Genomic DNA, 22,954 nt, shown 5'->3' on the forward strand with positions numbered 1-22,954 from the left:
CAAAGATGCACCAGGGTGACCCCCCAGAGGAAGGGAGCTGAGGGCAGGTCCATTGCAAAACTACAAGAAGAACCTTGGATGCCCAGCAATGGCTGAGCGGCTCCGCAGAGCTCGGCGACCCCCGCAGCCCCCCCGGAGCAATTCGTGCCCTACAAGGAGCAGGGCATAGCTGTGGCCCCAGTAGTGCCCTCAGTCCCCACCTTCCAGCAGCTGGAGGGGCAGATCCAACACTTGAACATCTCAGAGGCAGCCCCAGGTGGCAGCAGTGGTATCCCCACGGGTGACACCGTCCCCCTCCACAGCAACATCCCAGCAGGCATCTTTGCTGCCCCCAGTCCCCAAGAGGCTGAGAACAGCCTGGAGAGCCTAGACAGAGATGTGCCCGAAGAGGTGCTGCTGGAGGAGGCTGCAAGGCTCTTCAACTGCTCCCCTGAGATGCTGAGCGGATCTGATCCTGAGCCCCAGGGGATCAACCACGGCCTCCCCAGCAGCATCCCCGTGCTCCAAGACCTCGGGGATCTCTGTGACCTCGATGAGATCATCACCTCTCACAGCATGAGCTCACTCTCACTGCCCGAAGAGATTCTCTCTTGCGACTACAGCGTCCCTGAAGCCTCCAGCATGAAGCTGAGCACGGAGCAGCTCAACCACGTTTGGATGTGCCCCAAGGAGGCGCGACAGGATCTGACACTGTCAGAAATGCTGCTGGCAATGCCCCGGGGTGATGAGCTCCAGCTGAAGGCCAAGTCAGAAAAGAGGGGGAAAAAGGAGCGAAGCAGCTTCCTGATGAGAAAAAGCCACAAAGAGAGGGTCTCCCCCTGCAGCAGTGGTGTAGAAGAGCAGGGTTAGAGCCATTCATATAGGAAAGGGGGGAGGGAAAGGTGGGATGAGGATAGTGTTCTGTTGTTGTACAGTTTCTCTCGTTTCCTAATAAATGTTTGTTCTGATCCGCTCCACGTCTTGCTGGGGTTGAAACAGCCCTTGGGGGGGGGAAGCTGGGACAGACACAGAAAGTGGTGTCCCCAGCCCAGAAGTGAAGCTCAGATCAAGGGCAGAGGAAGGCTGCAGTGCCTTCACCCCCCTAAGGCAGATGGGGTCACTTCTGGGGGGACGGGGGTGCACAGCCTTCCAAGGGGGGGCCCACTCCAGAGCCTGGGTTGTTCTCCCTGCTGTAGCAAAAGAACCCCAAATAACCCAAAGAAAAGTAAGGGAGGGAAGGAGCTGCTGGCAGGACACTACCCCACTCCCCTCGTCCACCCAACATAAAGCCACAGTACCAGAGGAAAAATAACATCACCTTCTGTATGGTAAATAACCCCCAAGGATGGTACTCAGTGAAAACAGTATGGAAGATGGTATATTTAGTAGGCTTATATAGATGGTGCACAGACAGCCGGCAAAGGATGGTGGCTCGGCTTCAGGATGAAAGAGGCTTGCCGTGGACGCCACGCAGGAGGGATCTCCAAGAAGAGATCCTTCCCCGGTGGTGGTCTGCCCTTAAATGGGGTTTGGGAGATGTGGAGCCAGGCTCCACCCGTTCCAATCACACAGGTATATCACCTTTAGCTGTGGCCCTGTGGCTGCCTCGGTGCTCAGCTCAGGTGATCCATCAGTGGTTCAGGCCGTGATTCAACAGTTCCCATACACCGTGGGTACAGCGTGGCTGCACAGAAGGATGCAGAAGGGGATGTCCAAAAATTACCCGTAAAAGCCACAGCTTTTCAGCCAGGCCTGGCTTGAGACGGACCCGGGAGCATGTGGGGAGCAGATGTGGTTAAGGGCGGTGGGTTCAAGGGCAGGGACACGGGGGGGAGAGGATGGGTGGCCCACGGTGCAGCCCCCGGGCAGCTCTCCAGGGCAGCGTGACACTGCACGAAAACTCACTGCAGTGCATCATGAAAGTCAGGCATGAGAGTCAGGCATCCGGAGCCGGAGCCTCAGCAGAGAGCATCTCCACCAGCCCCAAACACAACGGGAACCCCAAACGGGGCTCCACGTGCAGCCCCAAGCTCACACGTCCCTATGGTGGGCGCACGGATGGCCCCAGCACACATTGCTCTCTCCACAGCCACAGAAATCCCCCCTGGGCTGCAGTGATGGGAGCTCTGACCCCTTACCACCTTATAACGACCACGGTGAGGTCACTGCACCTCGCGGTTAACCCTGTAAGCTCATTGGAGGTGAGGAGGACGTGGTGGGCGGGGACAGAGCACGAGGACCCCCAGTAACGACCACCGGCAGGAGACCCCAACCGTTGGCAGTTGGAGCCGCTGCTCAAGAGCAGCAGACGCAGCTCTCTGCTGCTTACTTCTGTGCTTCGTACTTCTCCCTGGCACCTCCGAAGCTCATCTATCCTGAGCTCCTCAACAGCGCAGGTGAGCAGCAGGGGGGCCCCGCTCGCCCCACGCCGGCGCTGCCGTCCCTTCTCCGTCCCCCTCCGGGCTCCTCCTGGCGGTTGGGGAGGGGATCGACGCCGTTTCCCCCATCTCTTCCAGTCTCAGCCAAACCCTGCCAGCCCCCTGCGAGGCAGCAGCCCCCGCTGGCAGCCCCGGGCACCTGGTTTACACCGATGGCAACCGGCGCAGCCAACGCTCTCCCACCAGGTTAGACGTGCCCCTACCCGCAGTGGGAGCTCTCCGGGGGAGGGGGTTTCAAAGACCCTTCCCCCCACAACTTCCCTCTATCCCCGCAGAGATGTGGAGAGCCCCGTGCGGATGCTACTTCGACCTCCGTGTCTTTCGCCTCCGGTGGGCAAACACTGCCGTGCCCCCACCGGCCAACCCCACCGGCCAACCTTGGATGCCCAGCAATGGCTGCGCAGCTCTGCAGAGCTGGGTGACCCCCGCAGCCCCCCCAGAGCAATTCGTGCCCTACACGGAGCAGGGCATAGCTGTGGCCCCAGTGGTGCCCTCAGTCCACACCTCCCAGCAGCTGGAGGGGCAGATGCAGCACTTGAACATCTCAGAGGCAGCCCCGGGTGGCAGCAGTGCTATCCCCACGGGTGACACCGTCCCCCTCCACAGCAACACCCCGGTGGGCACCTTTGCTGCCCCGTCTCCAAGAGATCGAGAACAGCAGGGAGAGCCTAGACAGAGATGTGCCCGGTGAGATGCTGCAGGAGGATTGGTTTACCAACCAATGGACTGGTTTACAAACAACATCTTGAGCTGCCTTGAAGTTGTTTCACATTTGCATTTGTGATGATGGCACACAGACTGCGCTACATGAGGTTCTATACTGCTGTTGCTTTTTCATGTTCCTGCTTTTTGTGGTACGTGACGCAGATGAGTATTAATTTAGGAAACTCAAATAGTGCTTTCCAGAATTTGTTGCTAATTCATGAATTGCAAGTTTTGTTTCTTGCTTTACTTTGTCATTGTCTTCTGAAAATAAGAAACGTTTGACTTCTCAAAAGCTCCATGTTTTTTTCCTCTTTAAACGGTAATAACTAAGTAATTTTACAGAAGGTGAAGAGTTGTGAAATGGGAAGTTTATGTTCACAGTTTCCCATTCTCTGAAGAATCTTTATTGCCAGAGCGCTGCTAGATTGTTAGTTGTGTTTCTGTTTTGCTGTGTGGTTTTTCATACCTTTCAATACCTTAAAAGTAGAAGCTTCCTGTTTACAGTCATGCTAGTGGGTTTTTTTTTCAAATTGTCACTGAGTAAAAAAAGCTTCCTGCCATTATACATATCATTATTTGCCCTTGAAGGACTTTCTATGCCAAATAGGAGGTTCTGAGATTATTAACCCACCCCTAAGGCAGATGGGGTCACTTCTGGGGGGACAGGGGTGCAGAGCCTTCCAAGGGGGGGCCCACTCCAGAGCCTGGGTTGTTCTCCCTGCTGCAGCAAAAGAACCCCAAATAACCCAAAGAAAAGTAAGGGAGGGAAGGAGCTGCTGGCAGGACACTACCCCACTCCCCTCGTCCACCCAACATAAAGCCACAGTACCAGAGGAAAAATAACATCACCTTCGCAGCCAGAAAGCGCCGGAAAACTTCACCTCTCTTTATTGAGCATTTCACATCTGAGCTCCTCAACTTCATAGCAATGCAGCCAACACAGCACCTTCAGGCCACAGTGCCACCACTCTGCCACGCTCGAGCTCTCGGTGTCCCCATCGCCAGCCCCAGGACATGGAGGAGCGACGGGGTCCCAGCAACATCCCGGACCCCAGCAGAACCAGTGGCCATCACCAGAGCACAGAGCCCGATTACGGGCAGCGAGGATGGCTCAGGCACCCAAAAGCTCGGGGTGCTGCCCTGCCCTGAGCATCCTCACTCCAAAACAGAAGCACAGGCAGCAGCAGCGCCTCTGTGGGCCACAGAGAGACGCTCTGCTCAAGAAAAGAAGGAAAAGAAGAGTTCCTAAAGAAAAAAAGACGCCGAGCAGAGAGTCGGGGATGGGGACGCCACAAACGGACCCAGAGCCAGAAGGAGACCGTAACAAGTGCTGCAAACGCATAGGAAATCCAGCAGCTACACAGGACGGAAAGGTCACGGGCACACACTCGGAGAGCTCAGCGCAGCAGTTTACCTTTCGGGCCCAAACTGAACGCCCAGAGCAAAGACGAGGCCCGGACGGCACTCCGGGCAGTCGCAGGAGCAGCAGCAGGGACGGTCCCCGTCCTGAGCTCCAGAGTGGCAAGTCGGGGAAGCAGCGCAGATCCACGGTGCCACGGTGGGGCCTCCATGCAAACAGCCCACAGCTGTGGGGAAGCCACAGCCAGAAAGCCCATAGGGCACGACGAGGCCACGGGGCAGCTCCCAAGAGAAGCCCGGGCAGCTCCGGCCCCGCTCCGCACAGAGGGCGGAGCTGAGGGAGCCCACGGCCTTTCGGAGTCCTCAGCAGCAGCACAAGCGCTCCCGGCTGGCAAAGCGAGCAGCCCAACACCGCCGCGCTGCAGCACAGCCACAGCGCCTCGGCCCGCTCCTCCCGCCGCCCTGAGGGGGCCCGCTCTCCGCCCGCCCTTTTCTAGCCGCCCCGGCCCGTCGCGTGAGTGACGTCATCGCCGCGTGCGGCAGCAATGGCGGCAATGGCGGCAGTGGCGCCGGTCCGGGAGCGGTGAGTGCGGGGCCCGGGGGCTCACGTGTGCTCCCCCCGATCCCTGCGACATCGGCCGCCCCACGGGGCCGTCCCCGGGCCTGGGCTGCGTTGGGGGGAGCGAGCGGGAGATGCTGGTGCTCCTCGCTCAGGGGCTGCGGCCTACAGGGGGGCACCGGGGACGGCGCGGCCGCGTCCCGGGATGCGGCTGGATGGGGGTGGGGATGGGATCGGAGATTGGGAAGTGGCTTTGCTTGGGGTTGGGAGTGGGGATGGGCTCAGGGAGGGGGGCAGGGATGGAGTTGGGCATGGACATGAGGGGTTTGGGATGACGACGGGTTCGAGGATTAGGATGAGGTTGAGAAAGGAATGGAATCAAGGATGGGGATGGGGACTTAGCTGGGGTTGGGAGTGGGATGGAGTTGGGAATGGAGATGAGGTCGAGGAGGGGGTGGGGATGAAGATGAGGATGGGGGACGAGGATGACGATGAGGTCAAGGGGGGATAGGATCGAGGATGGGGATAGGGGTTTAATTTGGATTGGGGTCAGGGATAGATTTGGGAATAGGGATGACGTCGAGAAGGAGATGGGGACAAGGATGAGGATGAAGTTCGAGGAGGGGATGGGATCAGGGATGGGAATGGGATTTAGTTGGGAATGGGGTCATAGAAGGGGACAAGGATAGAGTTGGGAATGGAGATGAGATCGAGGAGGGGGTGGGGACAGGGATGAGGGTGGGTTTCAGGATGGGGACAGGGATGAGGTCAAGGAGATAGGATGGAGGATGGGGATAGGGATTTAATTGGGGTTGTGTTCAGGGATACAGTTGGGAATGGGGATGAGGTCGAGGAGGGGATGAGAGTGGGGGCACTCTGTGGCGCTGGCAGTGCAGCTCTTCACAGCTTCTTGATTCTTCTGCAGGTTCATTGCTTCCAAGGAGCGGTTCCATGCCTACCGGAGAGCCAACGGGGAGCCCGGCAGCCGAGGGGGTGGTGAGGAGGAGGAGGAAGAGAAGGAGAAGGAGGCTGTCAGCAAGCAGAGCAAGCCCCCTGCCAAGAGGGGGAGGTTGGATGCACAGGGCCAGGACGGAGAGAGGCAAGGGGAGCCCGAGGATGGGGAGCAGGAGCCCATGGAGCGCAAACGAGCCCGGGGGCAGAACAAGAGCAGGCCCTGCATGAAGCCCAACCACTACGAGAAGAGCCGGTTATGCCCATCAGTCACGCAGGTATGACATGGAGTGTGATGCTCTGCTTTGCTCTTGGTGGGTTTCTTGATTTTTCTAGTTAGGAGAGCACACCCCAGAGTGATGGAAGGCAAAGATGCACCAGGGTGACCCCCCAGAGGAAGGGAGCTGAGGGCAGGTCCATTGCAAAACTACAAGAAGAACCTTGGATGCCCAGCAATGGCTGAGCGGCTCCGCAGAGCTCGGCGACCCCCGCAGCCCCCCCGGAGCAATTCGTGCCCTACAAGGAGCAGGGCATAGCTGTGGCCCCAGTAGTGCCCTCAGTCCCCACCTTCCAGCAGCTGGAGGGGCAGATCCAACACTTGAACATCTCAGAGGCAGCCCCAGGTGGCAGCAGTGGTATCCCCACGGGTGACACCGTCCCCCTCCACAGCAACATCCCAGCAGGCATCTTTGCTGCCCCCAGTCCCCAAGAGATAGAGAACAGCCTGGAGAGCCTAGACAGAGATGTGCCCGAAGAGGTGCTGCTGGAGGAGGCTGCAAGGCTCTTCAACTGCTCCCCTGAGATGCTGAGCGGATCTGATCCTGAGCCCCAGGGGATCAACCACGGCCTCCCCAGCAGCATCCCCGTGCTCCAAGACCTCGGGGATCTCTGTGACCTCGATGAGATCATCACCTCTCACAGCATGAGCTCACTCTCACTGCCCGAAGAGATTCTCTCTTGCGACTACAGCGTCCCTGAAGCCTCCAGCATGAAGCTGAGCACGGAGCAGCTCAACCACGTTTGGATGTGCCCCAAGGAGGCGCGACAGGATCTGACACTGTCAGAAATGCTGCTGGCAATGCCCCGGGGTGATGAGCTCCAGCTGAAGGCCAAGTCAGAAAAGAGGGGGAAAAAGGAGCGAAGCAGCTTCCTGATGAGAAAAAGCCACAAAGAGAGGGTCTCCCCCTGCAGCAGTGGTGTAGAAGAGCAGGGTTAGAGCCATTCATATAGGAAAGGGGGGAGGGAAAGGTGGGATGAGGATAGTGTTCTGTTGTTGTACAGTTTCTCTCGTTTCCTAATAAATGTTTGTTCTGATCCGCTCCACGTCTTGCTGGGGTTGAAACAGCCCTTGGGGGGGGGAAGCTGGGACAGACACAGAAAGTGGTGTCCCCAGCCCAGAAGTGAAGCTCAGATCAAGGGCAGAGGAAGGCTGCAGTGCCTTCACCCCCCTAAGGCAGATGGGGTCACTTCTGGGGGGACGGGGGTGCACAGCCTTCCAAGGGGGGGCCCACTCCAGAGCCTGGGTTGTTCTCCCTGCTGTAGCAAAAGAACCCCAAATAACCCAAAGAAAAGTAAGGGAGGGAGCTGCTGGCAGGACACTACCCCACTCCCCTCGTCCACCCAACATAAAGCCACAGTACCAGAGGAAAAATAACATCACCTTCTGTATGGTAAATAACCCCCAAGGATGGTACTCAGTGAAAACAGTATGGAAGATGGTATATTTAGTAGGCTTATATAGATGGTGCACAGACAGCCGGCAAAGGATGGTGGCTCGGCTTCAGGATGAAAGAGGCTTGCCGTGGACGCCACGCAGGAGGGATCTCCAAGAAGAGATCCTTCCCCGGTGGTGGTCTGCCCTTAAATGGGGTTTGGGAGATGTGGAGCCAGGCTCCACCCGTTCCAATCACACAGGTATATCACCTTTAGCTGTGGCCCTGTGGCTGCCTCGGTGCTCAGCTCAGGTGATCCATCAGTGGTTCAGGCCGTGATTCAACAGTTCCCATACACCGTGGGTACAGCGTGGCTGCACAGAAGGATGCAGAAGGGGATGTCCAAAAATTACCCGTAAAAGCCACAGCTTTTCAGCCAGGCCTGGCTTGAGACGGATCCGGGAGCACGTGGGGAGCAGATGTGGTTAAGGGCGGTGGGTTCAAGGGCAGGGACACGGGGGGGAGAGGATGGGTGGCCCACGGTGCAGCCCCCGGGCAGCTCTCCAGGGCAGCGTGACACTGCACGAAAACTCACTGCAGTGCATCATGAAAGTCAGGCATGAGAGTCAGGCATCCGGAGCCGGAGCCTCAGCAGAGAGCATCTCCACCAGCCCCAAACACAACGGGAACCCCAAACGGGGCTCCACGTGCAGCCCCAAGCTCACACGTCCCTATGGTGGGCGCACGGATGGCCCCAGCACACATTGCTCTCTCCACAGCCACAGAAATCCCCCCTGGGCTGCAGTGATGGGAGCTCTGACCCCTTACCACCTTATAACGACCACGGTGAGGTCACTGCACCTCGCGGTTAACCCTGTAAGCTCATTGGAGGTGAGGAGGACGTGGTGGGCGGGGACAGAGCACGAGGACCCCCAGTAACGACCACCGGCAGGAGACCCCAACCGTTGGCAGTTGGAGCCGCTGCTCAAGAGCAGCAGACGCAGCTCTCTGCTGCTTACTTCTGTGCTTCGTACTTCTCCCTGGCACCTCCGAAGCTCATCTATCCTGAGCTCCTCAACAGCGCAGGTGAGCAGCAGGGGGGCCCCGCTCGCCCCACGCCGGCGCTGCCGTCCCTTCTCCGTCCCCCTCCGGGCTCCTCCTGGCGGTTGGGGAGGGGATCGACGCCGTTTCCCCCATCTCTTCCAGTCTCAGCCAAACCCTGCCAGCCCCCTGCGAGGCAGCAGCCCCCGCTGGCAGCCCCGGGCACCTGGTTTACACCGATGGCAACCGGCGCAGCCAACGCTCTCCCACCAGGTTAGACGTGCCCCTACCCGCAGTGGGAGCTCTCCGGGGGAGGGGGTTTCAAAGACCCTTCCCCCCACAACTTCCCTCTATCCCCGCAGAGATGTGGAGAGCCCCGTGCGGATGCTACTTCGACCTCCGTGTCTTTCGCCTCCGGTGGGCAAACACTGCCGTGCCCCCACCGGCCAACCCCACCGGCCAACCTTGGATGCCCAGCAATGGCTGCGCAGCTCTGCAGAGCTGGGTGACCCCCGCAGCCCCCCCAGAGCAATTCGTGCCCTACACGGAGCAGGGCATAGCTGTGGCCCCAGTGGTGCCCTCAGTCCACACCTCCCAGCAGCTGGAGGGGCAGATGCAGCACTTGAACATCTCAGAGGCAGCCCCGGGTGGCAGCAGTGGTATCCCCACGGGTGACACCGTCCCCCTCCACAGCAACACCCCGGTGGGCACCTTTGCTGCCCCGTCTCCAAGAGATCGAGAACAGCAGGGAGAGCCTAGACAGAGATGTGCCCGGTGAGATGCTGCAGGAGGATTGGTTTACCAACCAATGGACTGGTTTACAAACAACATCTTGAGCTGCCTTGAAGTTGTTTCACATTTGCATTTGTGATGATGGCACACAGACTGCGCTACATGAGGTTCTATACTGCTGTTGCTTTTTCATGTTCCTGCTTTTTGTGGTACGTGACGCAGATGAGTATTAATTTAGGAAACTCAAATAGTGCTTTCCAGAATTTGTTGCTAATTCATGAATTGCAAGTTTTGTTTCTTGCTTTACTTTGTCATTGTCTTCTGAAAATAAGAAACGTTTGACTTCTCAAAAGCTCCATGTTTTTTTCCTCTTTAAACGGTAATAACTAAGTAATTTTACAGAAGGTGAAGAGTTGTGAAATGGGAAGTTTATGTTCACAGTTTCCCATTCTCTGAAGAATCTTTATTGCCAGAGCGCTGCTAGATTGTTAGTTGTGTTTCTGTTTTGCTGTGTGGTTTTTCATACCTTTCAATACCTTAAAAGTAGAAGCTTCCTGTTTACAGTCATGCTAGTGGGTTTTTTTTTCAAATTGTCACTGAGTAAAAAAAGCTTCCTGCCATTATACATATCATTATTTGCCCTTGAAGGACTTTCTATGCCAAATAGGAGGTTCTGAGATTATTAACCCACCCCTAAGGCAGATGGGGTCACTTCTGGGGGGACAGGGGTGCAGAGCCTTCCAAGGGGGGGCCCACTCCAGAGCCTGGGTTGTTCTCCCTGCTGCAGCAAAAGAACCCCAAATAACCCAAAGAAAAGTAAGGGAGGGAAGGAGCTGCTGGCAGGACACTACCCCACTCCCCTCGTCCACCCAACATAAAGCCACAGTACCAGAGGAAAAATAACATCACCTTCGCAGCCAGAAAGCGCCGGAAAACTTCACCTCTCTTTATTGAGCATTTCACATCTGAGCTCCTCAACTTCATAGCAATGCAGCCAACACAGCACCTTCAGGCCACAGTGCCACCACTCTGCCACGCTCGAGCTCTCGGTGTCCCCATCGCCAGCCCCAGGACATGGAGGAGCGACGGGGTCCCAGCAACATCCCGGACCCCAGCAGAACCAGTGGCCATCACCAGAGCACAGAGCCCGATTACGGGCAGCGAGGATGGCTCAGGCACCCAAAAGCTCGGGGTGCTGCCCTGCCCTGAGCATCCTCACTCCAAAACAGAAGCACAGGCAGCAGCAGCGCCTCTGTGGGCCACAGAGAGACGCTCTGCTCAAGAAAAGAAGGAAAAGAAGAGTTCCTAAAGAAAAAAAGACGCCGAGCAGAGAGTCGGGGATGGGGACGCCACAAACGGACACAGAGCCAGAAGGAGACCGTAACAAGTGCTGCAAACGCATAGGAAATCCAGCAGCTACACAGGACGGAAAGGTCACGGGCACACACTCGGAGAGCTCAGCGCAGCAGTTTACCTTTCGGGCCCAAATTGAACGCCCAGAGCAAAGACGAGGCCCGGACGGCACTCCGGGCAGTCGCAGGAGCAGCAGCAGGGACGGTCCCCGTCCTGAGCTCCAGAGTGGCAAGTCGGGGAAGCAGCGCAGATCCACGGTGCCACGGTGGGGCCTCCATGCAAACAGCCCACAGCTGTGGGGAAGCCACAGCCAGAAAGCCCATAGGGCACGACGAGGCCACGGGGCAGCTCCCAAGAGAAGCCCGGGCAGCTCCGGCCCCGCTCCGCACAGAGGGCGGAGCTGAGGGAGCCCACGGCCTTTCGGAGTCCTCAGCAGCAGCACAAGCGCTCCCGGCTGGCAAAGCGAGCAGCCCAACACCGCCGCGCTGCAGCACAGCCACAGCGCCTCGGCCCGCTCCTCCCGCCGCCCTGAGGGGGCCCGCTCTCCGCCCGCCCTTTTCTAGCCGCCCCGGCCCGTCGCGTGAGTGACGTCATCGCCGCGTGCGGCAGCAATGGCGGCAATGGCGCCGGTCCGGGAGCGGTGAGTGCGGGGCCCGGGGGCTCACGTGTGCTCCCCCCGATCCCTGCGACATCGGCCGCCCCACGGGGCCGTCCCCGGGCCTGGGCTGCGTTGGGGGGAGCGAGCGGGAGATGCTGGTGCTCCTCGCTCAGGGGCTGCGGCCTACAGGGGGGCACCGGGGACGGCGCGGCCGCGTCCCGGGATGCGGCTGGATGGGGGTGGGGATGGGATCGGAGATTGGGAAGTGGCTTTGCTTGGGGTTGGGAGTGGGGATGGGCTCAGGGAGGGGGGCAGGGATGGAGTTGGGCATGGACATGAGGGGTTTGGGATGACGACGGGTTCGAGGATTAGGATGAGGTTGAGAAAGGAATGGAATCAAGGATGGGGATGGGGACTTAGCTGGGGTTGGGAGTGGGATGGAGTTGGGAATGGAGATGAGGTCGAGGAGGGGGTGGGGATGAAGATGAGGATGGGGGACGAGGATGACGATGAGGTCAAGGGGGGATAGGATCGAGGATGGGGATAGGGGTTTAATTTGGATTGGGGTCAGGGATAGATTTGGGAATAGGGATGACGTCGAGAAGGAGATGGGGACAAGGATGAGGATGAAGTTCGAGGAGGGGATGGGATCAGGGATGGGAATGGGATTTAGTTGGGAATGGGGTCATAGAAGGGGACAAGGATAGAGTTGGGAATGGAGATGAGATCGAGGAGGGGGTGGGGATGAAGATGAGGGTGGGTTTCAGGATGGGGACAGGGATGAGGTCAAGGAGATAGGATCGAGGATGGGGATAGGGATTTAATTGGGGTTGTGTTCAGGGATACAGTTGGGAATGGGGATGAGGTCGAGGAGGGGATGAGAGTGGGGGCACTCTGTGGCGCTGGCAGTGCAGCTCTTCACAGCTTCTTGATTCTTCTGCAGGTTCATTGCTTCCAAGGAGCGGTTCCATGCCTACCGGAGAGCCAACGGGGAGCCCGGCAGCCGAGGGGGTGGTGAGGAGGAGGAGGAAGAGAAGGAGAAGGAGGCTGTCAGCAAGCAGAGCAAGCCCCCTGCCAAGAGGGGGAGGTTGGATGCACAGGGCCAGGACGGAGAGAGGCAAGGGGAGCCCGAGGATGGGGAGCAGGAGCCCATGGAGCGCAAACGAGCCCGGGGGCAGAACAAGAGCAGGCCCTGCATGAAGCCCAACCACTACGAGAAGAGCCGGTTATGCCCATCAGTCACGCAGGTATGACATGGAGTGTGATGCTCTGCTTTGCTCTTGGTGGGTTTCTTGATTTTTCTAGTTAGGAGAGCACACCCCAGAGTGATGGAAGGCAAAGATGCACCAGGGTGACCCCCCAGAGGAAGGGAGCTGAGGGCAGGTCCATTGCAAAACTACAAGAAGAACCTTGGATGCCCAGCAATGGCTGAGCGGCTCCGCAGAGCTCGGCGACCCCCGCAGCCCCCCCGGAGCAATTCGTGCCCTACAAGGAGCAGGGCATAGCTGTGGCCCCAGTAGTGCCCTCAGTCCCCACCTTCCAGCAGCTGGAGGGGCAGATCCAACACTTGAACATCTCAGAGGCAGCCCCAGGTGGCAGCAGTGGTATCCCCACGGGTGACACCGTCCCCCTCCACAGCAACATCCCAGCAGGCATCTTTGCTGCCCCCAGTCCCCAAGAGGCTGAGAACAGCCTGGAGAGCCTAGACAGAGATGTGCCCGAAGAGGTGCTGCTGGAGGAGGCTGCAAGGCTCTTCAACTGCTCCCCTGAGATGCTGAGCGGATCTGATCCTGAGCCCCAGGGGATCAACCACGGCCTCCCCAGCAGCATCCCCGTGCTCCAAGACCTCGGGGATCTCTGTGACCTCGATGAGATCATCACCTCTCACAGCATGAGCTCACTCTCACTGCCCGAAGAGATTCTCTCTTGCGACTACAGCGTCCCTGAAGCCTCCAGCATGAAGCTGAGCACGGAGCAGCTCAACCACGTTTGGATGTGCCCCAAGGAGGCGCGACAGGATCTGACACTGTCAGAAATGCTGCTGGCAATGCCCCGGGGTGATGAGCTCCAGCTGAAGGCCAAGTCAGAAAAGAGGGGGAAAAAGGAGCGAAGCAGCTTCCTGATGAGAAAAAGCCACAAAGAGAGGGTCTCCCCCTGCAGCAGTGGTGTAGAAGAGCAGGGTTAGAGCCATTCATATAGGAAAGGGGGGAGGGAAAGGTGGGATGAGGATAGTGTTCTGTTGTTGTACAGTTTCTCTCGTTTCCTAATAAATGTTTGTTCTGATCCGCTCCACGTCTTGCTGGGGTTGAAACAGCCCTTGGGGGGGGGAAGCTGGGACAGACACAGAAAGTGGTGTCCCCAGCCCAGAAGTGAAGCTCAGATCAAGGGCAGAGGAAGGCTGCAGTGCCTTCACCCCCCTAAGGCAGATGGGGTCACTTCTGGGGGGACGGGGGTGCACAGCCTTCCAAGGGGGGGCCCACTCCAGAGCCTGGGTTGTTCTCCCTGCTGTAGCAAAAGAACCCCAAATAACCCAAAGAAAAGTAAGGGAGGGAGCTGCTGGCAGGACACTACCCCACTCCCCTCGTCCACCCAACATAAAGCCACAGTACCAGAGGAAAAATAACATCACCTTCTGTATGGTAAATAACCCCCAAGGATGGTACTCAGTGAAAACAGTATGGAAGATGGTATATTTAGTAGGCTTATATAGACGGTGCACAGACAGCCGGCAAAGGATGGTGGCTCGGCTTCAGGATGAAAGAGGCTTGCCGTGGACGCCACGCAGGAGGGATCTCCAAGAAGAGATCCTTCCCCGGTGGTGGTCTGCCCTTAAATGGGGTTTGGGAGATGTGGAGCCAGGCTCCACCCGTTCCAATCACACAGGTATATCACCTTTAGCTGTGGCCCTGTGGCTGCCTCGGTGCTCAGCTCAGGTGATCCATCAGTGGTTCAGGCCGTGATTCAACAGTTCCCATACACCGTGGGTACAGCGTGGCTGCACAGAAGGATGCAGAAGGGGATGTCCAAAAATTACCCGTAAAAGCCACAGCTTTTCAGCCAGGCCTGGCTTGAGACGGATCCGGGAGCACGTGGGGAGCAGATGTGGTTAAGGGCGGTGGGTTCAAGGGCAGGGACACGGGGGGGAGAGGATGGGTGGCCCACGGTGCAGCCCCCGGGCAGCTCTCCAGGGCAGCGTGACACTGCACGAAAACTCACTGCAGTGCATCATGAAAGTCAGGCATGAGAGTCAGGCATCCGGAGCCGGAGCCTCAGCAGAGAGCATCTCCACCAGCCCCAAACACAACGGGAACCCCAAACGGGGCTCCACGTGCAGCCCCAAGCTCACACGTCCCTATGGTGGGCGCACGGATGGCCCCAGCACACATTGCTCTCTCCACAGCCACAGAAATCCCCCCTGGGCTGCAGTGATGGGAGCTCTGACCCCTTACCACCTTATAACGACCACGGTGAGGTCACTGCACCTCGCGGTTAACCCTGTAAGCTCATTGGAGGTGAGGAGGACGTGGTGGGCGGGGACAGAGCACGAGGACCCCCAGTAACGACCACCGGCAGGAGACCCCAACCGTTGGCAGTTGGAGCCGCTGCTCAAGAGCAGCAGACGCAGCTCTCTGCTGCTTACTTCTGTGCTTCGTACTTCTCCCTGGCACCTCCGAAGCTCATCTATCCTGAGCTCCTCAACAGCGCAGGTGAGCAGCAGGGGGGCCCCGCTCGCCCCACGCCGGCGCTGCCGTCCCTTCTCCGTCCCCCTCCGGGCTCCTCCTGGCGGTTGGGGAGGGGATCGACGCCGTTTCCCCCATCTCTTCCAGTCTCAGCCAAACCCTGCCAGCCCCCTGCGAGGCAGCAGCCCCCGCTGGCAGCCCCGGGCACCTGGTTTACACCGATGGCAACCGGCGCAGCCAACGCTCTCCCACCAGGTTAGACGTGCCCCTACCCGCAGTGGGAGCTCTCCGGGGGAGGGGGTTTCAAAGACCCTTCCCCCCACAACTTCCCTCTATCCCCGCAGAGATGTGGAGAGCCCCGTGCGGATGCTACTTCGACCTCCGTGTCTTTCGCCTCCGGTGGGCAAACACTGCCGTGCCCCCACCGGCCAACCCCACCGGCCAACCTTGGATGCCCAGCAATGGCTGCGCAGCTCTGCAGAGCTGGGTGACCCCCGCAGCCCCCCCAGAGCAATTCGTGCCCTACACGGAGCAGGGCATAGCTGTGGCCCCAGTGGTGCCCTCAGTCCACACCTCCCAGCAGCTGGAGGGGCAGATGCAGCACTTGAACATCTCAGAGGCAGCCCCGGGTGGCAGCAGTGGTATCCCCACGGGTGACACCGTCCCCCTCCACAGCAACACCCCGGTGGGCACCTTTGCTGCCCCGTCTCCAAGAGATCGAGAACAGCAGGGAGAGCCTAGACAGAGATGTGCCCGGTGAGATGCTGCAGGAGGATTGGTTTACCAACCAATGGACTGGTTTACAAACAACATCTTGAGCTGCCTTGAAGTTGTTTCACATTTGCATTTGTGATGATGGCACACAGACTGCGCTACATGAGGTTCTATACTGCTGTTGCTTTTTCATGTTCCTGCTTTTTGTGGTACGTGACGCAGATGAGTATTAATTTAGGAAACTCAAATAGTGCTTTCCAGAATTTGTTGCTAATTCATGAATTGCAAGTTTTGTTTCTTGCTTTACTTTGTCATTGTCTTCTGAAAATAAGAAACGTTTGACTTCTCAAAAGCTCCATGTTTTTTTCCTCTTTAAACGGTAATAACTAAGTAATTTTACAGAAGGTGAAGAGTTGTGAAATGGGAAGTTTATGTTCACAGTTTCCCATTCTCTGAAGAATCTTTATTGCCAGAGCGCTGCTAGATTGTTAGTTGTGTTTCTGTTTTGCTGTGTGGTTTTTCATACCTTTCAATACCTTAAAAGTAGAAGCTTCCTGTTTACAGTCATGCTAGTGGGTTTTTTTTTCAAATTGTCACTGAGTAAAAAAAGCTTCCTGCCATTATACATATCATTATTTGCCCTTGAAGGACTTTCTATGCCAAATAGGAGGTTCTGAGATTATTAACCCACCCCTAAGGCAGATGGGGTCACTTCTGGGGGGACAGGGGTGCAGAGCCTTCCAAGGGGGGGCCCACTCCAGAGCCTGGGTTGTTCTCCCTGCTGCAGCAAAAGAACCCCAAATAACCCAAAGAAAAGTAAGGGAGGGAAGGAGCTGCTGGCAGGACACTACCCCACTCCCCTCGTCCACCCAACATAAAGCCACAGTACCAGAGGAAAAATAACATCACCTTCGCAGCCAGAAAGCGCCGGAAAACTTCACCTCTCTTTATTGAGCATTTCACATCTGAGCTCCTCAACTTCATAGCAATGCAGCCAACACAGCACCTTCAGGCCACAGTGCCACCACTCTGCCACGCTCGAGCTCTCGGTGTCCCCATCGCCAGCCCCAGGACATGGAGGAGCGACGGGGTCCCAGCAACATCCCGGACCCCAGCAGAACCAGTGGCCATCACCAGAGCACAGAGCCCGATTACGGGCAGCGAGGATGGCTCAGGCACCCAAAAGCTCGGGGTGCTGCCCTGCCCTGAGCATCCTCACTCCAAAACAGAAGCACAGGCAGCAGCAGCGCCTCTGTGGGCCACAGAGAGACGCTCTGCTCAAGAAAAGAAGGAAAAGAAGAGTTCCTAAAGAAAAAAAGACGCCGAGCAGAGAGTCGGGGATGGGGACGCCACAAACGGACACAGAGCCAGAAGGAGACCGTAACAAGTGCTGCAAACGCATAGGAAATCCAGCAGCTACACAGGACGGAAAGGTCACGGGCACACACTCGGAGAGCTCAGCGCAGCAGTTTACCTTTCGGGCCCAAATTGAACGCCCAGAGCAAAGACGAGGCCCGGACGGCACTCCGGGCAGTCGCAGGAGCAGCAGCAGGGACGGTCCCCGTCCTGAGCTCCAGAGTGGCAAGTCGGGGAAGCAGCGCAGATCCACGGTGCCACGGTGGGGCCTCCATGCAAACAGCCCACAGCTGTGGGGAAGCCACAGCCAGAAAGCCCATAGGGCACGACGAGGCCACGGGGCAGCTCCCAAGAGAAGCCCGGGCAGCTCCGGCCCCGCTCCGCACAGAGGGCGGAGCTGAGGGAGCCCACGGCCTTTCGGAGTCCTCAGCAGCAGCACAAGCGCTCCCGGCTGGCAAAGCGAGCAGCCCAACACCGCCGCGCTGCAGCACAGCCACAGCGCCTCGGCCCGCTCCTCCCGCCGCCCTGAGGGGGCCCGCTCTCCGCCCGCCCTTTTCTAGCCGCCCCGGCCCGTCGCGTGAGTGACGTCATCGCCGCGTGCGGCAGCAATGGCGGCAATGGCGCCGGTCCGGGAGCGGTGAGTGCGGGGCCCGGGGGCTCACGTGTGCTCCCCCCGATCCCTGCGACATCGGCCGCCCCACGGGGCCGTCCCCGGGCCTGGGCTGCGTTGGGGGGAGCGAGCGGGAGATGCTGGTGCTCCTCGCTCAGGGGCTGCGGCCTACAGGGGGGCACCGGGGACGGCGCGGCCGCGTCCCGGGATGCGGCTGGATGGGGGTGGGGATGGGATCGGAGATTGGGAAGTGGCTTTGCTTGGGGTTGGGAGTGGGGATGGGCTCAGGGAGGGGGGCAGGGATGGAGTTGGGCATGGACATGAGGGGTTTGGGATGACGACGGGTTCGAGGATTAGGATGAGGTTGAGAAAGGAATGGAATCAAGGATGGGGATGGGGACTTAGCTGGGGTTGGGAGTGGGATGGAGTTGGGAATGGAGATGAGGTCGAGGAGGGGGTGGGGATGAAGATGAGGATGGGGGACGAGGATGACGATGAGGTCAAGGGGGGATAGGATCGAGGATGGGGATAGGGGTTTAATTTGGATTGGGGTCAGGGATAGATTTGGGAATAGGGATGACGTCGAGAAGGAGATGGGGACAAGGATGAGGATGAAGTTCGAGGAGGGGATGGGATCAGGGATGGGAATGGGATTTAGTTGGGAATGGGGTCATAGAAGGGGACAAGGATAGAGTTGGGAATGGAGATGAGATCGAGGAGGGGGTGGGGACAGGGATGAGGGTGGGTTTCAGGATGGGGACAGGGATGAGGTCAAGGAGATAGGATGGAGGATGGGGATAGGGATTTAATTGGGGTTGTGTTCAGGGATACAGTTGGGAATGGGGATGAGGTCGAGGAGGGGATGAGAGTGGGGGCACTCTGTGGCGCTGGCAGTGCAGCTCTTCACAGCTTCTTGATTCTTCTGCAGGTTCATTGCTTCCAAGGAGCGGTTCCATGCCTACCGGAGAGCCAACGGGGAGCCCGGCAGCCGAGGGGGTGGTGAGGAGGAGGAGGAAGAGAAGGAGAAGGAGGCTGTCAGCAAGCAGAGCAAGCCCCCTGCCAAGAGGGGGAGGTTGGATGCACAGGGCCAGGACGGAGAGAGGCAAGGGGAGCCCGAGGATGGGGAGCAGGAGCCCATGGAGCGCAAACGAGCCCGGGGGCAGAACAAGAGCAGGCCCTGCATGAAGCCCAACCACTACGAGAAGAGCCGGTTATGCCCATCAGTCACGCAGGTATGACATGGAGTGTGATGCTCTGCTTTGCTCTTGGTGGGTTTCTTGATTTTTCTAGTTAGGAGAGCACACCCCAGAGTGATGGAAGGCAAAGATGCACCAGGGTGACCCCCCAGAGGAAGGGAGCTGAGGGCAGGTCCATTGCAAAACTACAAGAAGAACCTTGGATGCCCAGCAATGGCTGAGCGGCTCCGCAGAGCTCGGCGACCCCCGCAGCCCCCCCGGAGCAATTCGTGCCCTACAAGGAGCAGGGCATAGCTGTGGCCCCAGTAGTGCCCTCAGTCCCCACCTTCCAGCAGCTGGAGGGGCAGATCCAACACTTGAACATCTCAGAGGCAGCCCCAGGTGGCAGCAGTGGTATCCCCACGGGTGACACCGTCCCCCTCCACAGCAACATCCCAGCAGGCATCTTTGCTGCCCCCAGTCCCCAAGAGATAGAGAACAGCCTGGAGAGCCTAGACAGAGATGTGCCCGAAGAGGTGCTGCTGGAGGAGGCTGCAAGGCTCTTCAACTGCTCCCCTGAGATGCTGAGCGGATCTGATCCTGAGCCCCAGGGGATCAACCACGGCCTCCCCAGCAGCATCCCCGTGCTCCAAGACCTCGGGGATCTCTGTGACCTCGATGAGATCATCACCTCTCACAGCATGAGCTCACTCTCACTGCCCGAAGAGATTCTCTCTTGCGACTACAGCGTCCCTGAAGCCTCCAGCATGAAGCTGAGCACGGAGCAGCTCAACCACGTTTGGATGTGCCCCAAGGAGGCGCGACAGGATCTGACACTGTCAGAAATGCTGCTGGCAATGCCCCGGGGTGATGAGCTCCAGCTGAAGGCCAAGTCAGAAAAGAGGGGGAAAAAGGAGCGAAGCAGCTTCCTGATGAGAAAAAGCCACAAAGAGAGGGTCTCCCCCTGCAGCAGTGGTGTAGAAGAGCAGGGTTAGAGCCATTCATATAGGAAAGGGGGGAGGGAAAGGTGGGATGAGGATAGTGTTCTGTTGTTGTACAGTTTCTCTCGTTTCCTAATAAATGTTTGTTCTGATCCGCTCCACGTCTTGCTGGGGTTGAAACAGCCCTTGGGGGGGGGAAGCTGGGACAGACACAGAAAGTGGTGTCCCCAGCCCAGAAGTGAAGCTCAGATCAAGGGCAGAGGAAGGCTGCAGTGCCTTCACCCCCCTAAGGCAGATGGGGTCACTTCTGGGGGGACGGGGGTGCACAGCCTTCCAAGGGGGGGCCCACTCCAGAGCCTGGGTTGTTCTCCCTGCTGTAGCAAAAGAACCCCAAATAACCCAAAGAAAAGTAAGGGAGGGAAGGAGCTGCTGGCAGGACACTACCCCACTCCCCTCGTCCACCCAACATAAAGCCACAGTACCAGAGGAAAAATAACATCACCTTCTGTATGGTAAATAACCCCCAAGGATGGTACTCAGTGAAAACAGTATGGAAGATGGTATATTTAGTAGGCTTATATAGACGGTGCACAGACAGCCGGCAAAGGATGGTGGCTCGGCTTCAGGATGAAAGAGGCTTGCCGTGGACGCCACGCAGGAGGGATCTCCAAGAAGAGATCCTTCCCCGGTGGTGGTCTGCCCTTAAATGGGGTTTGGGAGATGTGGAGCCAGGCTCCACCCGTTCCAATCACACAGGTATATCACCTTTAGCTGTGGCCCTGTGGCTGCCTCGGTGCTCAGCTCAGGTGATCCATCAGTGGTTCAGGCCGTGATTCAACAGTTCCCATACACCGTGGGTACAGCGTGGCTGCACAGAAGGATGCAGAAGGGGATGTCCAAAAATTACCCGTAAAAGCCACAGCTTTTCAGCCAGGCCTGGCTTGAGACGGATCCGGGAGCACGTGGGGAGCAGATGTGGTTAAGGGCGGTGGGTTCAAGGGCAGGGACACGGGGGGGAGAGGATGGGTGGCCCACGGTGCAGCCCCCGGGCAGCTCTCCAGGGCAGCGTGACACTGCACGAAAACTCACTGCAGTGCATCATGAAAGTCAGGCATGAGAGTCAGGCATCCGGAGCCGGAGCCTCAGCAGAGAGCATCTCCACCAGCCCCAAACACAACGGGAACCCCAAACGGGGCTCCACGTGCAGCCCCAAGCTCACACGTCCCTATGGTGGGCGCACGGATGGCCCCAGCACACATTGCTCTCTCCACAGCCACAGAAATCCCCCCTGGGCTGCAGTGATGGGAGCTCTGACCCCTTACCACCTTATAACGACCACGGTGAGGTCACTGCACCTCGCGGTTAACCCTGTAAGCTCATTGGAGGTGAGGAGGACGTGGTGGGCGGGGACAGAGCACGAGGACCCCCAGTAACGACCACCGGCAGGAGACCCCAACCGTTGGCAGTTGGAGCCGCTGCTCAAGAGCAGCAGACGCAGCTCTCTGCTGCTTACTTCTGTGCTTCGTACTTCTCCCTGGCACCTCCGAAGCTCATCTATCCTGAGCTCCTCAACAGCGCAGGTGAGCAGCAGGGGGGCCCCGCTCGCCCCACGCCGGCGCTGCCGTCCCTTCTCCGTCCCCCTCCGGGCTCCTCCTGGCGGTTGGGGAGGGGATCGACGCCGTTTCCCCCATCTCTTCCAGTCTCAGCCAAACCCTGCCAGCCCCCTGCGAGGCAGCAGCCCCCGCTGGCAGCCCCGGGCACCTGGTTTACACCGATGGCAACCGGCGCAGCCAACGCTCTCCCACCAGGTTAGACGTGCCCCTACCCGCAGTGGGAGCTCTCCGGGGGAGGGGGTTTCAAAGACCCTTCCCCCCACAACTTCCCTCTATCCCCGCAGAGATGTGGAGAGCCCCGTGCGGATGCTACTTCGACCTCCGTGTCTTTCGCCTCCGGTGGGCAAACACTGCCGTGCCCCCACCGGCCAACCCCACCGGCCAACCTTGGATGCCCAGCAATGGCTGCGCAGCTCTGCAGAGCTGGGTGACCCCCGCAGCCCCCCCAGAGCAATTCGTGCCCTACACGGAGCAGGGCATAGCTGTGGCCCCAGTGGTGCCCTCAGTCCACACCTCCCAGCAGCTGGAGGGGCAGATGCAGCACTTGAACATCTCAGAGGCAGCCCCGGGTGGCAGCAGTGGTATCCCCACGGGTGACACCGTCCCCCTCCACAGCAACACCCCGGTGGGCACCTTTGCTGCCCCGTCTCCAAGAGATCGAGAACAGCAGGGAGAGCCTAGACAGAGATGTGCCCGGTGAGATGCTGCAGGAGGATTGGTTTACCAACCAATGGACTGGTTTACAAACAACACCTTGAGCTGCCTTGAAGTTGTTTCACATTTGCATTTGTGATGATGGCACACAGACTGCGCTACATGAGGTTCTATACTGCTGTTGCTTTTTCATGTTCCTGCTTTTTGTGGTACGTGACGCAGATGAGTATTAATTTAGGAAACTCAAATAGTGCTTTCCAGAATTTGTTGCTAATTCATGAATTGCAAGTTTTGTTTCTTGCTTTACTTTGTCATTGTCTTCTGAAAATAAGAAACGTTTGACTTCTCAAAAGCTCCATGTTTTTTTCCTCTTTAAACGGTAATAACTAAGTAATTTTACAGAAGGTGAAGAGTTGTGAAATGGGAAGTTTATGTTCACAGTTTCCCATTCTCCGAAGAATCTTTATTGCCAGAGCGCTGCTAGATTGTTAGTTGTGTTTCTGTTTTGCTGTGTGGTTTTTCATACCTTTCAATACCTTAAAAGTAGAAGCTTCCTGTTTACAGTCATGCTAGTGGGTTTTTTTTTCAAATTGTCACTGAGTAAAAAAAGCTTCCTGCCATTATACATATCATTATTTGCCCTTGAAGGACTTTCTATGCCAAATAGGAGGTTCTGAGATTATTAACCCACCCCTAAGGCAGATGGGGTCACTTCTGGGGGGACAGGGGTGCAGAGCCTTCCAAGGGGGGGCCCACTCCAGAGCCTGGGTTGTTCTCCCTGCTGCAGCAAAAGAACCCCAAATAACCCAAAGAAAAGTAAGGGAGGGAAGGAGCTGCTGGCAGG

General features: G+C 58.0%; 1 protein-coding gene across 1 annotated transcript in view; it reads left to right on the plus strand.

Moving 5' to 3' along the window:
* Window positions 1-555: 555 nt before the first annotated feature.
* Window positions 556-22,954, plus strand: part of LOC136055531 (uncharacterized) — a 33,804-nt gene continuing 11,405 nt past the window's right edge. The window contains exons 1-16 of the mRNA XM_065747325.1: window positions 556-810; window positions 2,069-2,135; window positions 2,496-2,603; window positions 2,693-2,865; window positions 6,497-7,168; window positions 8,423-8,489; window positions 8,850-8,957; window positions 9,047-9,219; window positions 12,842-13,513; window positions 14,768-14,834; window positions 15,195-15,302; window positions 15,392-15,564; window positions 19,187-19,858; window positions 21,117-21,183; window positions 21,544-21,651; window positions 21,741-21,913. Of these exons, the coding sequence (XP_065603397.1) occupies window positions 556-810; window positions 2,069-2,135; window positions 2,496-2,603; window positions 2,693-2,865; window positions 6,497-7,168; window positions 8,423-8,489; window positions 8,850-8,957; window positions 9,047-9,219; window positions 12,842-13,513; window positions 14,768-14,834; window positions 15,195-15,302; window positions 15,392-15,564; window positions 19,187-19,858; window positions 21,117-21,183; window positions 21,544-21,651; window positions 21,741-21,913 (3,663 nt within the window). The remainder of the gene's footprint in view (window positions 811-2,068; window positions 2,136-2,495; window positions 2,604-2,692; window positions 2,866-6,496; window positions 7,169-8,422; window positions 8,490-8,849; window positions 8,958-9,046; window positions 9,220-12,841; window positions 13,514-14,767; window positions 14,835-15,194; window positions 15,303-15,391; window positions 15,565-19,186; window positions 19,859-21,116; window positions 21,184-21,543; window positions 21,652-21,740; window positions 21,914-22,954) is intronic.

Source organism: Cyrtonyx montezumae, unplaced genomic scaffold (genome assembly GCF_038088225.1).
Source record: "Cyrtonyx montezumae isolate F1298 unplaced genomic scaffold, pur_monq_1.0 scaffold_44, whole genome shotgun sequence".
Classification (NCBI taxonomy): domain Eukaryota; kingdom Metazoa; phylum Chordata; class Aves; order Galliformes; family Odontophoridae; genus Cyrtonyx; species Cyrtonyx montezumae.